The 24,984-nt window shown below is 36.8% G+C and overlaps 1 protein-coding gene across 6 annotated transcripts in view; it reads right to left on the reverse strand.

The window, feature by feature from the left end:
* Positions 1-24,517, reverse strand: part of TMOD3 (tropomodulin 3) — a 57,063-nt gene extending 32,546 nt beyond the window's left edge. The window contains exons 1-6 of one of the 6 annotated variants that reach the window (XM_025038809.1): positions 24,364-24,517; positions 23,726-23,830; positions 17,448-17,507; positions 15,362-15,457; positions 5,192-5,384; positions 1,944-2,100 (exon numbers count right to left, since the gene is read on the reverse strand). In XM_025038809.1, the coding sequence (XP_024894577.1) occupies positions 1,944-2,100; positions 5,192-5,317 (283 nt within the window). In that variant the 5' untranslated portion in view covers positions 5,318-5,384; positions 15,362-15,457; positions 17,448-17,507; positions 23,726-23,830; positions 24,364-24,517. Of the gene's footprint in view, positions 1-1,943; positions 2,101-5,191; positions 5,385-15,361; positions 15,458-17,447; positions 17,508-23,721; positions 23,831-24,363 lie in introns of all 6 variants that reach the window. The other 5 variants (XM_025038810.1, XM_006920356.3, XM_006920357.3 and 2 more) reach the window with 5 other exon arrangements.
* Between the last annotated feature and the right edge of the window lie 467 nt (positions 24,518-24,984).

Consider the following 24,984-nt stretch of genomic DNA (forward strand, 5'->3'; position numbering starts at 1 on the left):
GATTATGAAACAAGAGCACACTGGGAAGCTTACTGGGTCAGCCTAGGACAAATGCAGCTCTTTCGCATCTTGTATTTTCCCTTTTTGTCCTCAAATTCCACTTCTTTTCCCCTGTCATCTTTTTCTTATACCTCTCCCTCTGTTTCTACCTCTGTTCTTTTTCCTAACTATACCCCCTGAAACACACATAACAGTAAAAAGTGATCAATCAATATTTATTCTTGTAAAATTATGTTCTCCTATGTAAAAAGGATTGAAGCTTTAAATAGTGTTATAGGTATGGCTGTGCAGATGAAAATATAGCCAGCAGTTGTTTTCTATGATAAATACAAAGGAACTGATGTTTTTGCCTATTTTTGTGATTCTCTATACTTCAAAACTATGCATTAATTTCCAATCTTTTTCTGGCCCCAAACACCTGAGGAACACGATATTCCCAACTCTAAGAGTAGAGTGATGGTTAATTTCATGTGCCAAGGTAGCTTGGCTTGGTGCTCAGATACACGGTCAAATACAGTTTGTTTCTATGAAGGCATTTCTGAATGAGGTTAACATTTAAATCAGTGGACTTTGAGTAAAGCCATAATGTGGTAGGCCTCATCCAATCAGCTGAAGGCCTCAACAGAACAGACTGACATCCTCTCAGCAAGAAAGAATTCTGTCAGCAGTCGGCCTTTGGACTCAAACTCAACTCTTCCCTAGGTCTCTAGCCTGTCGGCCAGGCCTACAGATTTTGGACTTATTAAGCCTTCACAATCACATGAGCCAATTTCTTAAAATAAATCTCTCTCTCTCTACTCACACACATGCTTTTGGTTCTGTTTCTCTGGAGAACCATGACTCATACAACTATCTAAGGTAGTGATTCTGAACTAGAAATGGGGGCAGGGAGATGGGGTCTACAGAAAGAGCAGAGGGGTTGGGGATGACAGATCACTTTTAAAGAGCCTGATACAGACTTTGTGGAATACATACTCAAAAGTCATTCACTAGTCTTCCTCTATGACAGAGGCTGGAATGCTAAAATAAAATTTCTGGCTTCTCTTACAGTTTAGGGGTAGCCATGTGACAGAGTTTTGGCCAAATTTTTGAGAAGGGCTTCCTTCCCAAATAAAAAGCTAACGCCTCACTAGGAAAAAGGCCTCCTGCTGCCTGGACTACTAAGGATTGAGATGTAAAAAGTGCCTGAAAGAGTTGACCTGTGGCTCCACACTACTACTGCCACCATTTCCCAGTGTTCTACACACGGTATCCTAAATAAGAGTGCAAACAGAATGTGGCTTCTCAGGTTGAACTGTACTGAAAACTGAAAACTTAACCCAAGTCGTGTTAAATATTATTACATATAGAGCCTTTAAAAAACGTAGCTGTATTCAGGCTCCACTGAGGCTACCTAAAGTCAAAATCTGTAACGGGAAAAACTTGGACTAGAAAAATTTCCTGAAAGTAATGATTATGAAGCGTTGACATTTTTAACTATGAATTACTAAGAAAGGCTGTACGATATTCTTTAAAAAGGGTCTTTGAAAATATGGCCTGAATTATTTTATGGCATTCCATTGCAATGACGTGCGTTAGAAGAGAGCAGTGCTTTGACATCATCTGCATTCTGTAATACACTAATGAGTTAAAAATTTTACCTCAGTACACTTTCAATATTTATTACAGTAAAGAACTAAAGAGTGTTATATAAAATCACTGTGTAATAAAACCTCACTAACACATCATTAAGAAGGAACTTATTGGCCACATTGATGAAAAATGTGAACGAAGTACCCAAATTAATTAACAATTTTTAAAGTATTACCTAACGATTTTTTAAGTCGACACTAATCTTTAAGGCTATCAATGATGCACCTCTAAAACTATGATTTTCTTCAGACTTATCTATAAAAAGAAAAATTAAGTGCTATCAAATAATGACTTCCAAATCCTGTGTTTACCTTTTTTTTCACCAGTGTAGGGCACATAGTCTTCCCTGTCCTTATGCTCCAAAGCTTCTTTCTCCAGATAGGAAAGGAGGTGTTCTCTATCAAATGGACCTGTGGCGGACTTTGATGTCTGGTTCTTCTGCCGGAACCCTGCAGGCAGAAGGGCATTCTGCCAGAGAGAATGAAGCAGCCATTATGACCACCAAGAATGCCAACGTTATATGCTTCTACAGACTACCCAGGTAAAAAAGAATTACAGACCAGAATGTGATACAAGCATTAAACAGTGCATTACAGAATTTTACAGCAGCAATGTAAAGTGTTCCAAAAAAAGTTTTTGGTTTTTTTTTAATTAGGTAAAATTCACTTATATTACTACTAAAATAGGCACATACGTATTTTCTTCAGAAAGCATTCTACTAGCAGGAACATCTTTATTTCTAAAATGTCCTGGGATGGTAAAAAATAGTTATTAAGTTTAACGCTTAATAACAGCTCAGCATATATGTATATACAGAAAATAATTTCATTACAAAAGAATGTTAAATGACTATAAACATCATAGTCCTTTATAATGACTTGTTTTACTGTAAAGACTTTCTCATAATAAAAACATGTACACCACAAAGTAGAATATTGAGAGATCAATGTTTGTTTGCATTTAAACACAATATGAAAGGTTCAACTTCTATGTGTATGCATGTGCATCTATATCAACACTAGGATGTATCTGCAGCAACCACTATCATGCTACTCATGCACCAAGGCACCCTAAGATACTCATAGCAAGAGTTATGTTCCTGGATTTTAGATGGCCATGGTCTTTTTGAGTGCATGGAATGACTGAGAGCGGGGGAGGGGTGGGAGGTGATGGATTGAAGTTGTCTCCTGTCGTCCCTATTCTGAATTTTTACTAAGCTCGGGAATAACAAATGCTGACTAGACAACGTGAGTTCCATCTTTTTGCTTGTCAAAAGCCAAGAGGTGATCTCGACTTGTCGCACTACTCCTGGGTATTCCTTTGCTTTGAAAATGGGAGGCAGCCAGAGAAGTCACACAAAAGGGCCAATCCTCTTTTGCAATATGGCAATGATGGTGTATCTCATGAGTATTATAATTTTTCATTACGAAGGATGATTTTATATGGATGATAATAGAAACAAACATTAATTTTATTACTAGAAAATATAGTACTTCAACTTTGGTGATTTGCTGAGACCCATAATAATTTTCATAAAATTCACTTTTGTGTTTTCATGTAATGATATGCTTTATACGGAAAGGTCATCTATAAAGATGAAACACAAAGGAGGTCTATTACTAATCCTGTCCCAAGAATGTTTTTGTAACACAAAATTGTGTTACAAAGAAACACAAGATTTCTACCCTCAGACTTTGAAATCAAGACAAGAGCTACATGTGAGGAATCCATTCCCAATCGACCATCAAATCTATTCATTTTTACTTCCTAAAATACTCATTAGTCTGTTTACTTTCCTCCATCTCCAATATCATTATTTTAGGTTCAAACATTAGCCTCCTGGTCACCCAGGATTAGTTCCAGATATTCTTCATCCCTCACTCCCACGTCACAATGTTACCCCACCTAATCTCACATCCTCTCCATTCTTGCCACACTAGCCCTCGTTGCCCCCTGTACTTGCCATATACTTCCTTCTACCACAAGGCCTTCCTTGGAATGCTCTGTCCATTCCTTTTTGCTACTCATTTTTCAGACTGCAGTTTCATTCTCTCAAGGGAAACTTTTCCTGACTTCCCATTATATTCTCTCATACTGACATGGCATGATTATTTGATTAATGTCTAACTCCTCCAACTTCTACCACATTTGTTTGGCTCACTTTTGTATTCCTAAGCCCACTATAGTACCTAGGATCTAGAGGTTGCACTCCCTTGAATAAAGATTTGAGAATACTTTTAAAGAAAAATGCTAAGGCAAATTTTAATAAGTTACTTCCCTTCACCATCAAAAAGGTAGTCATGTACATACTGCTATTTCTTGGTAGTAGTGATGGAGTTGCTTCATTCCATCCGCCTGCTCAAGCCCATGTGAAACATACAGGTTTTAAATGATAGGTTAGCTAGACTCCCGGCTCGTTAAATACAGTCTCTGACCACGAAATAAATGACAGCTAACTGGCTTTGGAGGCTATAAACCCATGAACCAAGCTTTGTTACTTTAAGTATACTTTAAGTTAATGGTCATAATTAGGTTGAATTGAGTATAGAAGGTATTGCTGTGACATGATCAAAATAGCACTGTTATCCTGAGTTTTTAACTAGATTTAGGTGTATTGAAGACTTTTCTTTATAAAAACAATTACAGTTAAGGGATTTGAACTATGGTACAGATACATTATCCAAGTGCTAAAGTAATGCTGAGAATAGGAGTGTATTTAATTCTCAATAAAAATTAAAAAACATCCCAGCAGGAAATGAATGTGTAATAGTAACAAGAACAATTTTATAAAACAACTCTGTCTCAATCCTAGAACGCACTAAAAATCAATGTCTTGGCATAAAAAAACTTGGTAAAGAAAAGAAGCCTAGCAAATAACCATTACCTTCAGGTTAAATAGGGTTCTCCCCTCACTGCTCACCCCCCCCGCCACCCCCGCCCCGCCATATGTACCAGGGAATAACAATTCAAGGGTCAAAGGTCTCTACTTAGCCTGTGTAATTTATGAGACAAACAACATCCATTTTGCAAATTAAAACATCATATATATTCAGGTCTGCTCCACATGGATTGCAGTATTGCTGAGAGTCTCCTTAGATTAGTCTACCAATGACTAGGAACTTACTCAAATTGGTCAGCATTTTTTAGAAAGGTGACAATCAGATTCAGAGTCACAAAGAACCTTGCAGAGACACTCTACACAGCAGCCATCCTGGTAGGCAGCTCTGAAGAGGCACAGAGGTCAGCATACAAAGAGCTAATCATCTGCTGTACTTTAACAAAAACATTTCTCCCTGCCCAGAGAGAAACTATTTCTTACAGTAGAGAAAATTTTTGGAGATCTTTGAAAATAAGGATGTTGGAGAAAAGCAGTTTAAAACAGTCATGTCAGTAAAGATATGGAGAGAGAAGTGGAGGAACCAGAGAGAAGGCAAAAAGTTTATTTGGATAAAGAGGTACCAGGGAAAAAGTCATGGAAAAGCTAACTGCTCAAAGACAGCTACTTAGTTTCAAAGGCTTTGAAAAATTATTTCATTTCTCTTGATTAGCTAGCACCTACCTCAGGGTCAAGATCATCCAAAACAGTTTCCAGTTGTTTCAGTTCTATTTCTGATAGATTCCCAAGGAGCTCATCTTCATCGAGGTCTTTGTATTTTTCTAAGTCCTTCCGGAATGCCAGTGCCATGGTTTGCAATGTCACTTAGTTTTTGCTATTCAGTACAGTCAGAAGTGATTTCTACTTTTCTTTAAAGCTTTAGAGAGAAGAAACAAAAAAAAAATTTTAAATATCTCCACCTACTTAGATCTATTATTAGGTTAAACGAAATATAATTGCCACATGTTATATATTCTTTGACCATATCTCGCACACTACCCCTTTCTATGGATCATTCAATACCTTTTGTCATTTGTTGACAAAACAAAAACCAAACAAAAACCTAGGATAAAAGAGAGGGAGGAAGGAATAAAATTTAAATCCATTAAAATGTCTACTTGATAGAATTTAGATTTCCTGATAACTGAGTTTTAGGAGGAAAAAACTTATAATGTATGCCAAAATACATTTTTTTCCATCAATGACTTTCGAATGATTGCTACAATACTGTACTTAAATACAATATGTTTAAGATACAGTTGTTTTACTGTAAATTGCTTAGAGGAACATTATTTTTTGACTCAATACAGAAATTACTATTACTAGTAGTTACTACACTCCCCATTGGAGGAGTAGCCTTTTGGCATTGGAAAAATTTTTATTGAAGGTGCATTAAAATTTTTTTAAAGGCATTTTTAAAGGAAAAAGTATGGCATTCTGAAAATGTTTCAGTAAAATACTCAAAACCATGCTGGGATATGTCATCCGCTAACTGGCACAGTTGATCAGGAGGGTCTGATTATAGGTAAGTACCTTTACCATTTCTTCACCATGTAGATCTCTCCCAAATAGCTATGTGGTAACCCAATAAGCAGCACCCTTCCCAATACCACAGGGCTCTTTCATGGGAGAAGATACTTAAAATAAGTCCCAAAAAAGTGTGAAGTAAAAATAAAGCATTTCTATGAATTGTAGCCATATATGTGGATCATTTTTGTCTCATTAAATGTTCCTATGTGAATTAGAAAACGATCCTTAAACTTAGTGATTTGGTTAAATTTTTGACTACAAAACGCCCAGTACTTCAAAGTTTAGTTGTATTTCCTTTACTTTCCCCTCCCCCATGTTTCCCCAACTTAATATTTTAACTAACATATTTTCCTCTGTTTTCAAACCAGTAACATTTTATGGATGCTGTTATGTTTTCATCTCCTAAGAAGAAAGGAAGGTTCACCACAGGGGTCTGTAAGCTAGTGATGTGACTAGCAACCACCTGGGTCTAGTAAAAAGCAAATTAATAGAACTGTGTTTATGCAGATGTTAAACTGCAGGCATTTTGTGTTGTTGCCCAAAACACGTCTGGCTGACACCTGTTCTGCTGGAACTTTAGCAGTTATCCTGGATTTTTTTTAAAACAAATTATTATCATTATTGTATTTACTAATTTTGGCAAACCTCCACTTTGTACTTTCAACTTTAAGACAGCAAGCTTACCAAGTATCCTGAGAGTGTATTTTCTCAATTAAAAATAACACAGTCTAGCATGCAGAGAAGATTCAATGGAAGGTATCAGCACTTTTAAATATATTAACCATATAAAATGCCATTTTAAAGAAGATGGCAGGCAATTTTAGCGGGGGAGGGAACCACTTTGAAAAAATACTTCCTTCATAAAAATAACAATGACAGTATTTGAGACAGATGAGGGTAAGAAATTGATAAAAAGCGTATGAATATATGTCAAGAATAATTATTTAGCTTATGCTGTTTTTAATGTTTAGTCAATACAAAAGAATTTTTTATGTTAAAATGTTAAAATGTTTTATGTTTAATATTTAGACAATCAATACAAAAGAACTTTTTATGTTAAAATGTTAAAATGTTTTATGTTTAATGTTTAGATAGTCAATACAAAAGAAGTTTTTTATGTTAAAATTATGTTAAAATGTGTTTTAACATAATTTCTTGAAGTTTACAGTACAGTTGTGCACCACATAATGACATTTCTGTTAACGACAGATTGCAGATCCAACTGTGGTCCCACAAGATTATAAAGGAGCTAAAAAATTTCTATCACCTAGTGACATCGTAACCAGTATAATGTTAAAGTGCAATGCATTTGTTTGTAGTGATGCTGGTGTAAACACACAGCATTGCCAGTCTTATAAATACAGCGCATACAATTATGTACAGTGCATGATAATTGATGATAATAAACGACTATGTTCCTGATTTATGTGTTTACTATACTATACTTTTTATCATTATTTTAGAGTGTACTCTTTCTACTTATAAAAAAGAAGTTTGCTGTAAAACAGTATGCCATGTTATGCAACCAGCAGCCGCCTAGGAGCAATAAGCTAAACCATATAGCTTAGGTGTGTAGGAGACTATACCAACCAGGTTAGTGTAAGTGCACTCTATGATGTTCGGCATGACGATGACATCGCCTAATGACACATTTCTCAGAATTTATTCCTATTGTTAAGCAGCACATGACTGTATATAGTAAAGCCAATTTCTTAGTCAACAAATATTTCAAGAAATATATAGTTTTGAGCCTCCCTTCCCTTTATTGTCTAAAGTATCCCAGTATAGGCCATAAATTAAATAATCACCCTATTAAGAAGGCGCTACAATGAACAATGATAGGAATGAGATACTAGGAACAAAAGTAATTATATAGGTGTATATATACACATATATCATCCAGGTTCTATGTTTAGAACATGACATTGCTTAGAGTGACTAAATAAGTTTTCTCTAATAGAATGCCCTTTATCCCAAAGTAAAATCTGTCATAGAAAGCATGTTTATACTATTGCTTAAAGAATAAAATGAACACTCACAAATGCATGTCCCTCCTTAAGAAAGAGATTATTAGTACCCTCATGTCCCTCATTGGGCATCTCCCTCCCAAAAAGAAGTACCCATTGTACTGAATTTTGAATTACTCATTCTCTGACTTTTCTTTAGTTTTACCTTAAATGTACCTATCCTTAACAGTTTTAGTTTTGCGTTTTTTTGAACTTTAAATAAATGGACTTAAACAGTATGTATCCTTCTGCGATTGTTTTTCACTCAACAATGTTTTGAGCAGACACTCAAAACTATATATTTCTTGAAATATACGCAAAACTTAGTTTTGCCAAATAAGTTAGGAAGTAGAAAATTTTTAAATTTGAAATTCTGACATGTTCAGACTTTAATTCTTTATCCTTAACTCACTTTTTAGGGTAGCAGTTTTCAAATTTTAGAAATCCCTGGAGGGCTTAAGACACAGACCCACCTCGTTCTCTGATTGGTCTGAGGTAGGGCATTTCAAACATAGTGGTGGTCAGAAATGACACTTTGAGATCCACTGCTCTAGGGAGCTCACATTGTGTAAATTCTGACGAGGTCTCACATTCTTGTGGTAGCCTATCTTGTCCTAGTCACAGAAGAATTTTGTTAAAACAATCCCCAAAGACTGTAGGGGCTGTTGCTATGGTATGCTTTTCTTCTCACTCTGCCACTGCTTTACCTGACTTCAGTTAGTGGAGGTTATACATCGGGATATTACTTATCTCTAGAGTTCTCCTTATTTTTCACACTGGATTTACAGGATTCTCCTAATTTTCAGATGGATTCACAGCAATCTCATTTCACTGAGACATTTATAATTTTAGCTTTCAATCTGAATAATTTAAAAAAATTAAAGCCATATTCTAGATCTTTTGGATCACTTAAAAAGATGCACTACTATAAAATTTCAGATACCATGTTTACATTTATATTTATCATTGCATCAGCACCAGGTAGAACTGCTTTAATTGTTCTAAACCAATACAGAAGCAGTCTTAATACCTAAAGAATGTATCTGCACAAAATAGAGACAGAGCATTATGTAACCAAAGGTTTCCCTGAGATTCAAACATAGAAAAATGGTAGAAAAGTTAAGTTTGCACATGACTAACATACTTTTTAAACCTTTCACTGTAAGCTAGACAACCAAAACAATTAAAACATTTAGTTAAAGCCTATACCTTTATCTCTAGACTCTATAATCTAATACCCAAACACATTTATTGTTGACTATCAATTTCACCTTGCTTATAAAGTCCAAATTTCTAAGCATGAAATACACAGTTAACCTGGTCCCAGCTAGCTTTCCACTATCATTTCCAGCTGCTATCACATAGCCTATACTCCAAACAGGCCAAAACTTTTAGGTTTCTATGCCTTTGCTTATTCTAGTCCCTCTCTCTAGAATGAAGGCATTCTTTCTCATTTACCTCTGTCCCCAATCAAACCCCTACACATTCTTTAGGGCCTAGATAAAGTGTTAACAAGGATGTGGAGCATCTGAAACACTCATCAAATTGCTGGTGGAGTGCAAACTGATTCAACCACTCTGAAAAACTATTCAGTAAGTCTTTTAAAACTAAACAACTCATACCATAATGACATAGCCATTTCACTCCTAGCTATATACCCAAGAGAAATGAGTGCTTATGTTAATAAAATAAGATGTACAAAAATGTTCACTGCAGCTTTAACCATAATATCCCCAAACTGGAAATGACCCAAATGTCAATTACCAAGAGAATACACGAATGAATTGTGGTATAATCACGAAATAGAATACTACACAGTAATAAAGAGCAATTACTCATATGTGCAAAAACATGAATGAATCTCACATGCATTATGTTGGAAGGAATATAAAAAGCTAGACATAAAATAATATATACTACATACTTTCATGTATATAAAATTCAAGGACAGGTAAAACTAACCCATGGGGATAAAGAACGTTCTGGAGTGGTGAAAATGTGCTATATCTTGAACTGGTGGTAGTTACACAAGTATATACATATGTAGAAATTTATTAGGCTTTTCCACTTAAGATTTTCTCCCTTCACTCTAAGTTATACTTCAAAAAAAATAATTAAATACAGTAAGTCCTCAATGTCATCAGTAAGTTCTGTGACTTTAAGCCAAACAATATATAATGAAACAATTTTACCAAAGGATATTTGATATAAACAAGAGTTAAGTTCCTACAGCACTTTGCCAACAATATAATGAAATGATGTTAAAATGTTACTCAAGGACCTGCTGTATATTCTTGCATTGTGCAATTACACGTACTTGACGTTGAGAATTAAAGTTCTCACGTTGACAAGAATGATTTTTCTGTAGCCATTGTAACAAGCAGTTATCAAAAAAATAAAAAATTTGCCTTGGCAAGCCAATCACCTTCAGCCTCTCACTTCTGAAGGTCAGCCAATTAGGAATAGCTTCATTCCAATAATCACTTCTCTAAGTGCTAGCCAACCAATCAACAGACTCACCCAAATAATCATGTTTCTACAGATGATGTCACTATAGACTTGAAAAATTTGCCAGTTTGGGAATTCCACGCTTCCCAAAAACTCTGTATAAGAAACTGGTTTCCTTTGCTCAGAGACAGTGCCTAGGTAGCATAGCTCTCCCTCATTATAGTATTAAATTCAGCTTTGTCTTTTTGTTTCAGATATTGACTATTGACTGGTAGTCTCAATATCTTTTCATGGCAAAAACTTCTAGTGATTTACATGTTTATTTTTAAATAAAAGTATTTCAATGGTGATATATATTAGATAATAGTAATTAAGATCAAAATATTCCCTCTGGATAAATACATAATCGCTTAAATTGGATGTGGTTTACCATCCAATAGCTTCATAAGTATCTGCTTCAATTTGCTTTGGTTAAAAAATTCAAATCAACATTTCTTTTTTCATTTTGTTTGGACCTGGCTTCAGAATTAATCTGGAAATAGTTTTAAAATAAGTTATTTCTGCTTGGAGATTTTAACATTTAAAGCACCTAAATGCGTTCTTATTAATGTTAACCTTGAGTTTCATCTCCGCTGGTTTGAGGAGCATTCTTTGATGGAGAAGGCTGGAGTAAAGAAAGTCATCTATTTATTCCTGGCATTCTTAAAAGCAGAGGCTGAGTATAAATATCTGTCAGCAACAGTATGTGGCAGATTCCTCAAATGCAAGGGAGTTTTAAGTCTCATAAGGTCATTTCCTTTTTTTAAGTTTATGATTCTAGATAACACTAATTATAACCAAAAAAAAAAAGTACTTGTGTCCACTGTATCCAAAGCACTATTATACAGTATTTAATAAAAAATGAAAACCATTTATTTTAGTTGTATATAGTGGGTATTACTTTTAGAGTAAATAAGATCTTTTCTTAAAGGAAATAAATTGGATGCTAAATCTATCCTTTTGTTTGGTTCACTGACTCTTCCACACAATAAGCCTAAGAGACAGTATATTAAATGATTTTTGTGGAGTTCTTGGGATGCTATGGTCAACCCAAATGTGGGCCCATCTGAGTGAGCTAGTTACTTTGCACAGAGAAGTTTGAGAAAATGGTAATTGATTATTCTGTGTTAAAGTGCCTTGGAAACTAACCAACCCAAGTGTGACATGAGCTAAATAGCCCTATCTTCCCTGTCACTGCTACTGATGCCATCCTGAATTTTTAAAATGAGATCTAAAGATGGCAAAAACGTAAGATAAGAAAATAAAGTCTGAAGTCTGAGGGCAGCCCAGAAAAACCTGTTAGGGCCAAAACAAAGAGATTTAATTGGAAGCAGGTTACTAAGGGCAACTTTAAAGAAGAAAGCAGCCAGATCATTTCTATGACTATTACAAGAAAATAGTTAACAGGTTACCCACACCACTTCAAATCTTTCAGTGCTAGCTCACTTCCCTCTTTTTATTCTTCTTGGTGGAGTTGCAGCACCAGAGATAGAAGGCAAGGTCAGAGAGGAACCTAGTCTGTATATACCAAAGAAGAATGCCACAAGAGCCACACCCTTAGCATACCCAATTTCTCAGTATCGAATGTTTATCAGTCTTCTTCTTCTATTATTATTTGATTTGTTTAATACAATGAGTGATCAGGAAATCTTGAAGCTTTTCTAAAAGTTGTTACAAACAAAAATATCTTAAAATAAAAAAACATAGCATATGAATGAGTCTCTCTGCGTAATAAGGTTACATAGCTTTTAAACTTTGCTAGCTAACATAAGAGTCTTCTCTACCAGTCATACTGTGGACAAAACCAAACATGATATGAGATGGCTTGCAGGGAAAGCTTATCAGTGCTCAGCCATCAATCAAAATGCTGAATCCCTTCCAAGTATATAATGGAGAGACTAATCTGAGGGTGTTCTTTCTCTTTTTCTCCCAAAGGGAAGTATCGCTATGACTCATTCTTCCTCTTGCAAAATTTTCTTATTTAGTAAGCACTGGAATATATACAAAATCCTAAAATAAACTAGGCTAGGTCTAAAAGAAATCATGCTAAGAGCAAGTTGAATTTCATGCAATGAACAAAAAGTAAATGGTAACATCTTTCCTCAGTTTCATCCCATCTGAATTCCTGGGCTTCTGACCTAATTTTTTCCTTCATTCCAAAAAACTCAACCCTACTAATTTCCCCATCTTCGAATCGATATATGTATTTTTGTACATTTACTAAGTGCCTCTTTAATGTACTGTTATGGGGGAGAGGGGGCAATTTACTAGGGGTGAGGGTAGGGCATGGGGAGATGAAAGGGACCATGGGAATAAGAGGAAAAGAATTAGAAAAAATTGCATAGAACAGAATCTTGCTCTATCACCCCACTTTATAAATGTTTCTCAAACTGGAATTTAAGAGACCATCAGAATCAAAGATATTGCACAAACAGGGCACAGAGACTGTAATACTCAATAACTGTAGATTTAATGTTAAATGTAAGAACACACTTAGTACTTTTAAATATTCTTTTGATACACTATTTCTCTCTATCATTTTATAAAAGTGGTGACCTGCAAAGTTGGGCATACAGTGAAAGTAAATCTAATTCTCCCTCATACCCTCTCTCTTGCCCCCTTTCATCATTACAGTATAGCCCAAGTGGTGCACTAAAAGAATCCATCACTGGGATGTCTCTTCACTTTCTCCATTCTCTTTTTACATCCATGGGTATGCAGAACCCTATCCTCTAGCAATTCTATATATCAGCAACAGATGAGAAGGAGTGGCAAAGGCCTGTTCATTTTAGCCTTGGGCTCAATGGACTCAAAGTCTCTTCTACCTCTAACAGTCTATGATCTTAAGGAAATGCTATTTAACCCAACCTTAGAAAAAACAGTAACGCCCTCATCACTGCCGAGATCAACAATGTTTAAGCAGAAAGGAAAAAATGAAAGCTGAATCATGCTAGATAAGCACAAAAACAATAAAGTGAAATTCTTCAGGAAAATGACTTGAAAAACCAGAACAGATAGATTAAACAACAAGAAAAGTAAGTACTGAAGTCAAACATGGGCCAATGTTAAGTACTAGAGGAAAAAAGTTAAAGTAGAATGACTATATTAATAAACACTTTACTGAAAAAAGTCATCAAATAAAGCAAATTTCTACAAATCATTTTGTTTTCCCATAAAATTAGAAATGTTTCTATGAAAAACATGAATTTGCAACACATCATAAACCATAGAAATGAATGTAAAGTTTAATCACAAAATTAAATATTTTATTAATACAGTAAAAATGCTAAAGTAGCACATTCATTTCTGCCTTCATTTTCTCTTTTCAAAATGAATTTAAAGCATGTAACTACTGTCTTTATTTTAATTCAATTCGGAAACCAAGACACTCAAGAGTAGAGCAGTACTGGAAGATACTAGGAATAAAACTCTATAATAAAGAAAACAGATCTGGAATTTAGAAAAGAGGGCTTAGGGAAACAGGCTTCGTAAAGGCTTTAGTTTCAGATGGTGATAGTCTAAGGAATTTTAGAGGGGCTGCCCAACCTCATTATTCATCCACATCCATTTCTGAAATCTGACCCACTTTTTTTCTAGCATCACAAAAAAAAGTAATAGTAAACAAATGACCACTAAGATCCTTCTAAATCTAAAAGTCTAAGATCACTCAACTTTTAAAAAGTGCCTTGGGAAAGATCCTGAAGAACCAGAGACAAACTGGAGAGCTGAAGATACAGGGAGAATATTCACTCAGTGTTCACTATATATCCAGTAGCCCTTTTTGGGTTTTGTATCATGTGTATTTATTTTATTTTTTATTTAAAGAACACAATTGTTTGTTGCACTGTGATGCTGTGTATGAAAAAAAACAGTACTGTCTCTGACTTTTGAATTATGCATGCCACACCCAGTTAATAGCAAAAAGTACTTTGGTGGAAAAACAAAACAAAAAGCATCAGCCATCAAAAAGTCCTATTAGAAGAATTTCAGAACATTAAGAAAAAAATAACAATCTATGAGACAAATAGCAAAAATCATTTAAAGTGATATGTACTTATATATTCTCCCAAGTTCCATAGCTTGAAACCAAAGCCCCTGTATAACTGAAACTCTGAAACTGGGACTGCGGCCAGTTTTGGAATGTTTTTTTCTTTTCCCTAAGAAAATATTAAGAGAAATAACTTTAATTTTTCCAACATTCTATGCAGGCCTTTGAAGTTTTGTGTCTCTGGACCCTGTCCCTTCCCAGGAACATTTCAGTACCAAGTAAAATTTCTAAAGCCTCATAAAGAGAGGAAGTAAAAACAATGCTTTACCAAGCTCTCTCCCCAAGGACAAACTCCTTGCCTGACTCTAAGCTCCTGTTTTCCTGCTCTAAAGATTTTGAGCATAGTCACCTATGCTTCCTGAAAGTGCTTTTATATTTCATTCCTTTGGTTAGAAATTTTTCTTATTTGTTAGGTGTTTGTGTTTTGACAGTTTCTCAGGTGATCCTGATAAAATTCTACCTTTCTACTTTTAATAAGAATTACTAGGAATCCTCTGCTCTAACAGGCTGGCTTCCTCAGGGTCTCACAAGTATCCTAAGTGCAGCTTTATCCCTTGGCTTCATTTGTTTCCCACAATGGTGTGCACTTCTCCTCAACAATCCTCCCTACCCCATCCCTAAATTTCACCTCTCCATTCTATCCAAACTCTGCACACCCTTCAAAGACTAGCTCAAATCCACTCCCTCCAAAGCCTTTCCTAGCTCCTCCAACCTTACTCTCTTTTCTACTCTGAAAGTCAACAATACTCAGGTTGCACCATGCCATTCTGCCCCAATACTTACCATAGATTCAGGTTTCTGGTGCCCTGACTAGTATGACTGCATGCTTCTCAATGGACCATGCTTCATTCCTACATGGTGAAGGCATTTCATACACACCTTCGGAGAAATAGCACACTTGTGACTTTTAGGGATACCACTGGTTTCACTGGGGACATAAAGCTTTGCTATAGCAATTAAATTAATTTTCAGACTAACATGCAGAAAGTTATGGTTGAAGAGGCAACTGCCTACAATTTGCATAATGTGTTTTGTTGTCTCATGTGGAAGGTGGGGAACATAGAACCAATCCAAGAAACTTGGTATGCCGTGGAGTTGGGATGTACTTCTCATCAGGTGAAGATTACCTAAGAGAGAATGAGCTCCCTCAGTCATTCGGGCAGAAGGGATCCATTCTTCAAGTAAATGGCACTGCTCCACCAGTTTGACCTTGTATGCCAACTATACAGAACCTCATTCTTAATGAGGTATTATCAAATCCAGAATGAATAACTGAAGCAATAACCAACAGACGGGTTATTTGTAAGTCACCAGGCGGCAGCCAGAAGCGACATCCATACAACCCATAAGTGGTCTTGGGAACAAAAAGGGAAAGGAAAGGGCAAGATAATTATCCTCTTATAGACCAAAGAGAGCGCTGAAGGGTTTTTGATTGGAAAAGGTGTTTGGCATTATTGAATTGTACACTTAAAAAGGGATGAATTTTATGATATGTAAATTATGCCTTAATAAAATTGTTTAAAAAAGAAACTTTGGTGACTTGACCTGGAATATCTGCATGTGGTGAAGCATCCAACAATCCAGTAAGGACAGGGTATTCAGAGGTTTTTATTGGCATTTCAAAATAGAAGGCACAAAAATCTCCAGTACAAAAACTGACATTTTTCATGATATTAAGACAGTAGAGTTCGCTATAAATAATGAAAACTACCAAAATATAGCCTTTGAAAAATACACATATACAATAAAATCCAAACATATAAAACTGCTGAAATAATGAGAACCATACAGCTTGTGGAGATAGTTTCTAGGAAAAAAGAAGTGGAAGGATTGGAGGTAGAAAGAAAAATTATTATTTAAGACATGATAGTTGAAAAAAGCAGAACTGATGAAAGAAAGGAAGTCTGAGAAATCACTGCTATTGGCCAAGAAGTTTGGCATGCTGTCCCTAGGGTCATAAGGTCTGTTTTAAAAAGGGATAAAAGACATTTTTCCTTTAATAGCAAACAAAGGAAATTAGGAGAGCCACAGAAGTAAAAGGCAACTTAATGCAGAGAAGGAGAGGAGGTTGCTAAGAGCTTAGTATAAGGCCCCAAAACAGTTAGGATAATAGTTCCAAAATTAACACTATGACACCAACTGTAAACTATTATTTAAACTGTCTATATCTTACATCTTAGAAGTTTACCTGAGTTTCTCAGATTATTTCAATTTTTCAGATTAATAAAGGCCATATCCCATATTCCAATATAATGAACAGAAAAGAAAGGAATCAATTATTATATACCAGTTATATGCCAGGTACTTTATCATATACATCTTCTCATAATAACTCTGTAAAATACAACTATCCCCATTTCACAAAGAAACAGGCTCAGAAGGAATAAACAGCCTGCCCAAGGATATATAAAGTCTCAACAGTGGATGTGAATTTGAACCTGACCCTAGAATCCATGTTTTTTACACTATATCACACTGCCTCTATAAAATACTTCCTACCATATTATTACTTTTGTTACCATACAGTACACATTAACAGAAGCAAATAACTTAAGTGACAATAACTGATAAGAAGCAACAGGTGGAGGCAAAAGAGAAGCAAAAACTATAAAATAACTAAAACACAAAAGTATGGGCCAATTTAATGCGATTACTAATAGCTTATACTTTGCAACAATCTCAGAAGGGAATTCAATAGCGCAGAGTAATACCTGATGCACACAATGAATTCTAAATTCTAGAGCCTCCAAATCATCTTGGTTAAATTAAATTTAGAGGATTCCATTTAAGAAGACCAGGAAAAATGTTTACAATATGACATTTTAAAATGACATTTAAAATAGTTTTAAAAAAAATTTCAATTTCTTACTGGATTTGTTGTAATCCTGGACAAGATGGTGAATTATTTTTTGTGCCTCTGTTTTCTTATCTGTAAAATGATAATAATAATAGTACTTATCACATAAGACTAACATAATAATCCATTAAATGAATTAATACATATAAATCACTTAGAACAGTTGACAGAGCAAGTGTTCAATAAATGTTAGCTTATAAAGTCATTATTATTTTCAAAGTTCATTTTAAAGAAATACTTCATTAGTTCATGTTAGGTAAATGAGATAATACTATACTATGACCCGTATAATACAATTAATTGCAGAGACTGGGTGAAGGCTAAACAAAGAGAATACAAAAATTGAGAGATAGATGTACACAAAACAGCAGAAGAGAGGTGCTAAGTCACCACTTTGCCCACACCTCTATCAACATTTATTTCACCATATTATAATCAGTTGTATAAATATCTTCTTCATAAGCTGTGAGGACTTTGAGGGCAGGCATTTATTTTTATATTGTCAGCCCAACATAGTGCCTGCAAGACAGTAGATACTAAATAAACGTATTTTAAAATAACGAGAGAGGATCAGCAAGGTTTGAGATCAATGATGGGCAGACCTGGTTTTACCATATCTTAATTGGGCTGGGGGGTAGAGTCAGGACACCTATTATCACTCTTTGTTTAACTGATTATCAATTTTCTGCTCCTGTATTCTTTCTGAACTAGGACATAAACTTCAGAAATGTTCTAAAATATTTAACTTGCTCTAAAATTGGAAATCTTCCAAATGATAAAAGAAATTTTAGTAATTTAAGTATTAAAAATATTGCTCTGATTACCTTGTTATGCCCAAAAGTTAATCCTAATGGTCAAATGGTCAGTGTCAAAACAAAAAACAGATCCAAGTAATAGGCACACCTACCTTTTAGCTGTTAATCTTTTAGACATAGTACAGATACAAAAAAGATAAGGCATGGTCACTTCCCTCTGACCGCCGACATCAGAGTAAGCATGTTTGGGCATGAGCAACCTTAAGCCCCACTATCTGGGACCACCCTTATCCCAGGCCTGTGAAGTACACAGCCTAAGCAACCACATACAATGCCCCTTCCTCACAGATGTTTGGTACAGGGGTTTCCCCAACCCAAGCAAGACAGATCAAATCCAATTCTCCAAGAATCTGGAAAGCTGTGAAACAACACCTCAGTTGAGAGACCACATATCATTCAATCTGGAGAGAGCAATACAGCAAGCCAAAGTCACAATTAAGCTAGAAGCTAAGGGGAAAGCAGAAGCCAAGAGAAAGCCAGTCTACAAAGGAGAGAGTGGACCTGGGCTGGGGCTAGGGTGAAGGAAGGAGGCACTTGCCTCAGGTGCAAGATTTAAGAAGGCACCAAATAACTCAGTAATCGAGATAATGCTGTGATGCACACTATTTTAAAAAATCTAAATTAATGTCCTAGAATGGAGCAGAGGCACAGAAAGAAACTGAAGAGTCCATGCAAGCCGCAGAAAAAGAAAGGACAGGGGTTTTCCAAGCACTTAACTCTGAGTTCTAGCTGTAGTTCATTTCAGGGAGCTCCGTCACCTTACAGTAACAACCCCTACAACTGCCAGCCCTGCCTCCACCCCTTCTTGCAGGCTAGCTTAAGTGGGTTTGTGTTCCCTAAGACCCTTGACTAATACACTCTATTTAGGAAAATGAGGCATGCACATAGTTTTTTTTTTTTAATCAAGGCGATATATAACTGACAAAAAGTTGTACTGCAGAGATCACTGTGGGTGGTCAGGGAAGGATAGATAGAGGGGGAAGGAGAAGTATATACTAAGCAAACAGATCAAAGTACATGGTAAAAGTGGGGAGGGAGCCAAGGAAAGGAGAGGAAGAAAAGTAAAGGAGAAGGAGTGACCTCATACAGCCTATATTATAACCAAAGAAGTAAATATAGTTCTATGCTTTTCTGTGTCCAGCCCTCAGATAATACTGTTTATTACACCTGATATACAATACCCCTCTCCCCGCTCTTCTCATGTTCAAATCCTTTCACATCTTTCAGGGACCACTTCAAACATTTCTTTGAATAGGTGTCCCTGGTGTCCTACTCAAAAGGAGATATAGGCCAGAACTAAGATTGTGGCAGTGGAAAAAGCAAGGAAGAAAAGAGGATATGGCAGGAGGGAATGCTGAAGGACTGAGTGCAGTGACAAGCCCTATTCTCTGGTGGGGAGCAAACCATACCCAGAAATTCACTCGAGGTGTTATCCAATGTCATAGAGCAGGACGTGAGATGTTTTACAGGGAGTAATAATGGGGGCTCAAGAAATATGGCAAAAGAGAGGCAAGTGCAGAGGGTGTACTGATGACTAACAGAAGGGCCAAGCTGCACCACAGGCCTTACAGAGGTGAAACTGTGCAAATCTATTCTGGTCTATTTCTGTGTATGGTTCTGTGATTTTCTCTAAGAAACTGTAAATCTTGAGGACAAACAGCAGGAAAACATGGTAGGAGGGATGTGGATAGAGGGACTGGGAGACTTTGACTTTCAAAGAATCACATAATTAACATTTCCCAATTGAATCAAGATTCCTTACCCACTGCTGCATCCCCATTCCACCTCCGCCCACCTGCCAAGCAGGTCTAGAACCCTAGTGGCCATATTAAAGAGAAAACAAAGGGGAAGGGGGGGACAAAAGGAAAAGAGCAAAGAGCAGTTATTTAAGAATATGAAATTGAATCCACCATGAACAAAAAATCTTGGGGTAAGGGCTGCCTGAATACATGCCAGACTTACATGTATACATTTGAGAGGCCTCCTCTCTTTTCACTAGTATGTATATTAAGGAAACATTACTTAACAACTCATTAAAATGATAATACCACACTCAGGAAACCAAAATATTTTGTTGGTTATATTTTTCCACGTGCAAATCCCCTACTTTATAACTGATTAATATCCTGCTCAAAGGGTCTGCTATGCAATAGGCTATATACATATATATATATTTATGTATACACACACACACACACACATCAGACAATTCCTCTACGAATTGTTTTAAACACCAGAATACACTTTGAATAAATTTAACTTGCCATTACACTCATCCCTCTCAGCCCTCATTTCCTCCTTTTACCATATTTTCATCCACTTTCTCGTACACACTTTAAGAACTGTGTTCACTTGTGCATACTTGCAGTGATATCAGTGCTTAGATATGCCCAGATATGAAACTCTTAAATTATAAAGGGTTATCTCTGTGCATCAGTTACCTTATTTCGTAAGTTTGTCTTGGTGTGTTTGTGTTCCCTCTTTAGTGAGTAGGTGTAGGTGTTTAGCATTTGTACCAGAGAGAGTAATATCTTTACAGGTCAAAAAGTGTGCACACCTGTGGAGGACCTTTGCCTATATTTCAGTAATTCTCAAAATGAACTGAGTATTAGGGCAAAAGAAGACAGTCACAAAAGACTACATATTGTATGGTTTCATTTATAGGAAATGTCCAAAATAGGCAAGTTAAAATCATAACAAGGTACCATTTTACATCTTCTAGTGTGGCTAAAATAAAAAAAGCTGACAATACTAAAAATTAGTGACATTAAAAATGTGGAGCAAATGGAACTCAGATATAACCACTTTGGAGAACGGGCAGTTTTTTAATAAAGTTAAACATACATCTACCCTATGACTCAGTAATTCCACTTCTAGGTATTTATCAAGAGAAATAAAAATATATACTCACAAGAGATGTGTAATAAAAGACTGTTCATAACAACCTTATTCATAATAGCCCAACTTGGAAATAACCCAAATATCCATCAAGAGGAAAAGAGATCATACAATAGGATATTATTCAGTAATAAAAAGAAACACTGATACATAAAACAACACATAGGAACCTCAAAAACATTGCTACTATAAATAACCTAATGAATTAACAGACATATATAAGTAGATAAATATAAGTATACATGTTTATGTTTAATTTTTCATAAATAGCAAATTGAGCTTGATTCTTCAGGATTTCAATATGTACCTAATGGACTGTGATAGGTCCAGTAGAATTTTGTTTGCTATACCATTTTCCTCTCAATATTATTTTATAGTTGTAATTTTAGAGGAGCTGAAATAAAACTAAGACATATAAATCAAATGTCAGCAAGGAAGGTGGATGACAGGAGGACAACAGTGCTTTTATCACTATGATAGCCTAGATAATAATGCTCTCCTCAACTACTTTAATTAAGAGAGAACTCACACATTTAAATTTATGGGGAACTGAAAAGCACGAAAATAGTCTGCCAGTTAATTTGATCTTTAAAAGTTGATAACACAGCCTAAATAACAATAGCAGTGTACATCAGACTGACACCTGAAAACCAACTGGGCCCTTATCTCCTACTGTTTTCCAGGATCCTCCTGTCTACTTCTTCCTTTTTCCCTTCTCTCTGTCAGTCTCTATCCAAGTATATTTTTACCCCCACTACCTCTTACCCTCCCTCAGATCTAAATGATTTTCATATACTGAGCTCACCCTGGGTTCCAAATAAAATATTCTATTGTAGATATGGCACATACACTCAAACAGTACAAAGAGTATATAGCCTGAGGGGACAGAGATGACCAGTGAGTGGAAAAAAGATGACTTCATTTGTTTCCCATCCCACAACTGTAAAAGATCTCTCCCTCTGAACTCCTACCATTTTTATTCACTCTCTACATATGGCTCTTTACAGTATTCTGCACTATAAGTAAGTCCACATGCCTAATCTCAAAGAGAGTAAATTCCCCCCCAAAAAATCATGTCTTAACGTCTGTATTCACCACCAGCCTAAGACAGTGTGCAGGATAGGGTAAAACACATGTTGAATTAGTGAATTACTGAATTAATGAGCACGAAAATAGTTGAGGTGGAAGAGGACGAGAGAGGAAAAAACACTGAGAGGATTCAGGAAAGAGAAAAGAGGAGGGTAGAAGAGAGAGGAGAAAAAAGAACAGAAAAAAACTTATCGTGAAAGCAATTATTTTTGTTAGAGTGAACAGAATTATTTTTTTAAATTGAGAGTGGAAAAAAGGCATTGCTGTCAATATCACAGCTATCACTACAGGTCTTTAAATTGTCATTGTGAACACCTTTAGAACATCTCCCAACCCTTGCTATTCAGCATGGTCTCTGGCAGTAACTACGGCATTTCCTGTCTGACATCCTAGAGCCCCATTTCAAACCTACAGATCCTGGATAATTTATGCATGTTAAAGTTTGAGAAGTACCTCCCCCTACACCATTCAAGTCCTTTCTGTTGTACAAGTGTGTTTTATTTACACGGACCAGTAGCTAAGACTTGGAAAAAATCTCTGATTAGAGTGAAACTGATCATTATAAAGGGATTTGACCTGTACACATTTAACCTTAGATGAAGTTAATTACTGAGCAATTTAGCCTGAAGGGTATATCACAGAACTTTGAAATTAGTCATAAAAATATGATGGAAGGAAACTGAGCAATAGGTCAGTAACATCCTCCAAAACTCACTTTTGTTCCTTCATGCCTAGCACAGAGCTTGGAATGACACATGTGGCCAATGTTTCCTGAATGAATAAAATAAATGAATTTTTTAAAATCAGAGATATTTAGGGCTGGAATAACCTTAGAGTCATCTGGTCCAACAACCTCATTTTAAGAGTATAGCCTGGGGCGGGGGGACAGAGATGAGCAAACTAGAAATCCTAAGAGGTTAAAAAGTAAGCAGATTGAAATAGAATATACCGAAATCTAACGTTGTCATTCCCTTTTTGTTCCTTGCATAGGAATGTGTGAGAAAGGGGATTCTAAGTATGATAATAAAATGATTGAGGGCTCTTAAGAAGTGATAAGGTAAAAAAGTGCCTAGGACTATAGGAAGAAGAAACCAGCAAAGATAAATGAGGCTGGACAAAACTATTTTTCTAAGCCTAATATTTTTTTGACAGGCCAATTAATTAATCAAGTTAATCTGCCGAAATTAACGCGAAGATTTCTCAGAAAAAGAAACATGACCTGAATGAAAATGTTACAAACCAAGGGAGAATTCACACAACTAATTTAAATCTCCACAGGCTTATTTCCTGTTCAAGTATGACCTCCTGGGCTAAGTTTTACTGCAGTGTTCATTACGACTTTTGGTTTTAAGAAGAGCCAAGGGCAAGTTGGAAATGCGATTCTTAACTAAACATAAGACCAATTAAAAAAAAAAAAAAACACAACCCTGCGGCTGTTTCCCATTTGTTTATAATCAGAACTCAGGCTTGCAGAGGAAACATACCAACCTCCGTAGGCAAAAATATAACGACCCAGTCACGTCCTCAACAGAAACCAATGCACGAGCTTCACAGCCGGATCCAGCTGTGCTGCACAGGAGCCAGGAATTTATTCTAAGATAGAACAGAGCAAAACGGCGAATGCAAGACAAGCTAGATTTCGATGGAAAAAAAAAAAAAAAAAGGGTGTGCCCTAAGGGTTCCCCCGCCCCCCAACTTTCAACAAGCAGAAAGAAGCTGTTGAAGGAGTATTGGTGATAAAACCCTTTTAAGATGACTACGCCTGAGTGGAGTGGAAGGGGCGGGTAGAAAGAGCGAGCTCGCACTGCTGCGGCCGGCGCGGGCTGCGGCGGGAGGGGAAAGGGCCGGTCTCGAACTTGGGGAGGCCCAGCCCCCGAGTGATTCATCAACAACTCGGGGTTCGCGCGCCTCTACCGCGGGCGACGCCCAGCGCGCCCCACGGCACCTACCGGGCCCGTTCTCCCCAAGGCGGCCCCTAGCGTCCCCCGCTCTCCTAAAGGGAGTCGTAGGGAAGGAGCCTGGGGCCAGCAGCTGGAAGGGTGCAGCCTCTCCCTCCCCAGCCACCATGGCCGGTGTTACTCTCTGCCCGCACACGGACTTCCTGGAAAGCACCGGGCTGGACTTACCTGACTGCTGCCCGCTGGGACCACCGACTCCTTCAGAGACCCGCGGGTACTGCCTGTCGCTCGGTTCCCAGCGCCCGCCGGTCCGCCTGTGTCTGCCTCCCAGGGAGTTGCGGATCCGCACGCCAACAGCTCCCCCAACTAAACCGCGCCGTCGGTGCGGCCGGTTTCCCTTCTCCACCCAAGCGCCTGCGCACTCCCAGGTCGCAGGGTATCCTGGGAGTTGTAGTTCGAGCACGGAGGGCAAAGCTCAGCATAGACCCTGGTCTTTACAACCTGCAAGAAGTTCGAAGACGCTACGGATACCAAGCCTTACTTCATCCTAGGACAACGCTTTCCATTTGTGGAAATATTTTACCTCGACCCTCTGTGAGCTATCAGCAGCAGCTAGAGGCTTTTTGGCATAGATTTTCTCTTTACTTTGACTTTTACTAAAGAGATCTATAAGGCAGGGTTTGTATTGTATGTTCCCTTGGTTGCTAATACGAAGATATGAATGACATCGAGTCCTTTAAACTTATCATGAAAAACTAATAGAAAGGAAAACAAGTAAAGGCTAAGACACAAGAGGGGCATGTATCAGGCAGATGTCGTCTCAAGGGCGCAGTGACCCTAGTGATTTCC

Source organism: Pteropus alecto, unplaced genomic scaffold, assembly GCF_000325575.1.
Source record: "Pteropus alecto unplaced genomic scaffold, ASM32557v1 scaffold86, whole genome shotgun sequence".
Lineage (NCBI taxonomy): Eukaryota > Metazoa > Chordata > Mammalia > Chiroptera > Pteropodidae > Pteropus > Pteropus alecto.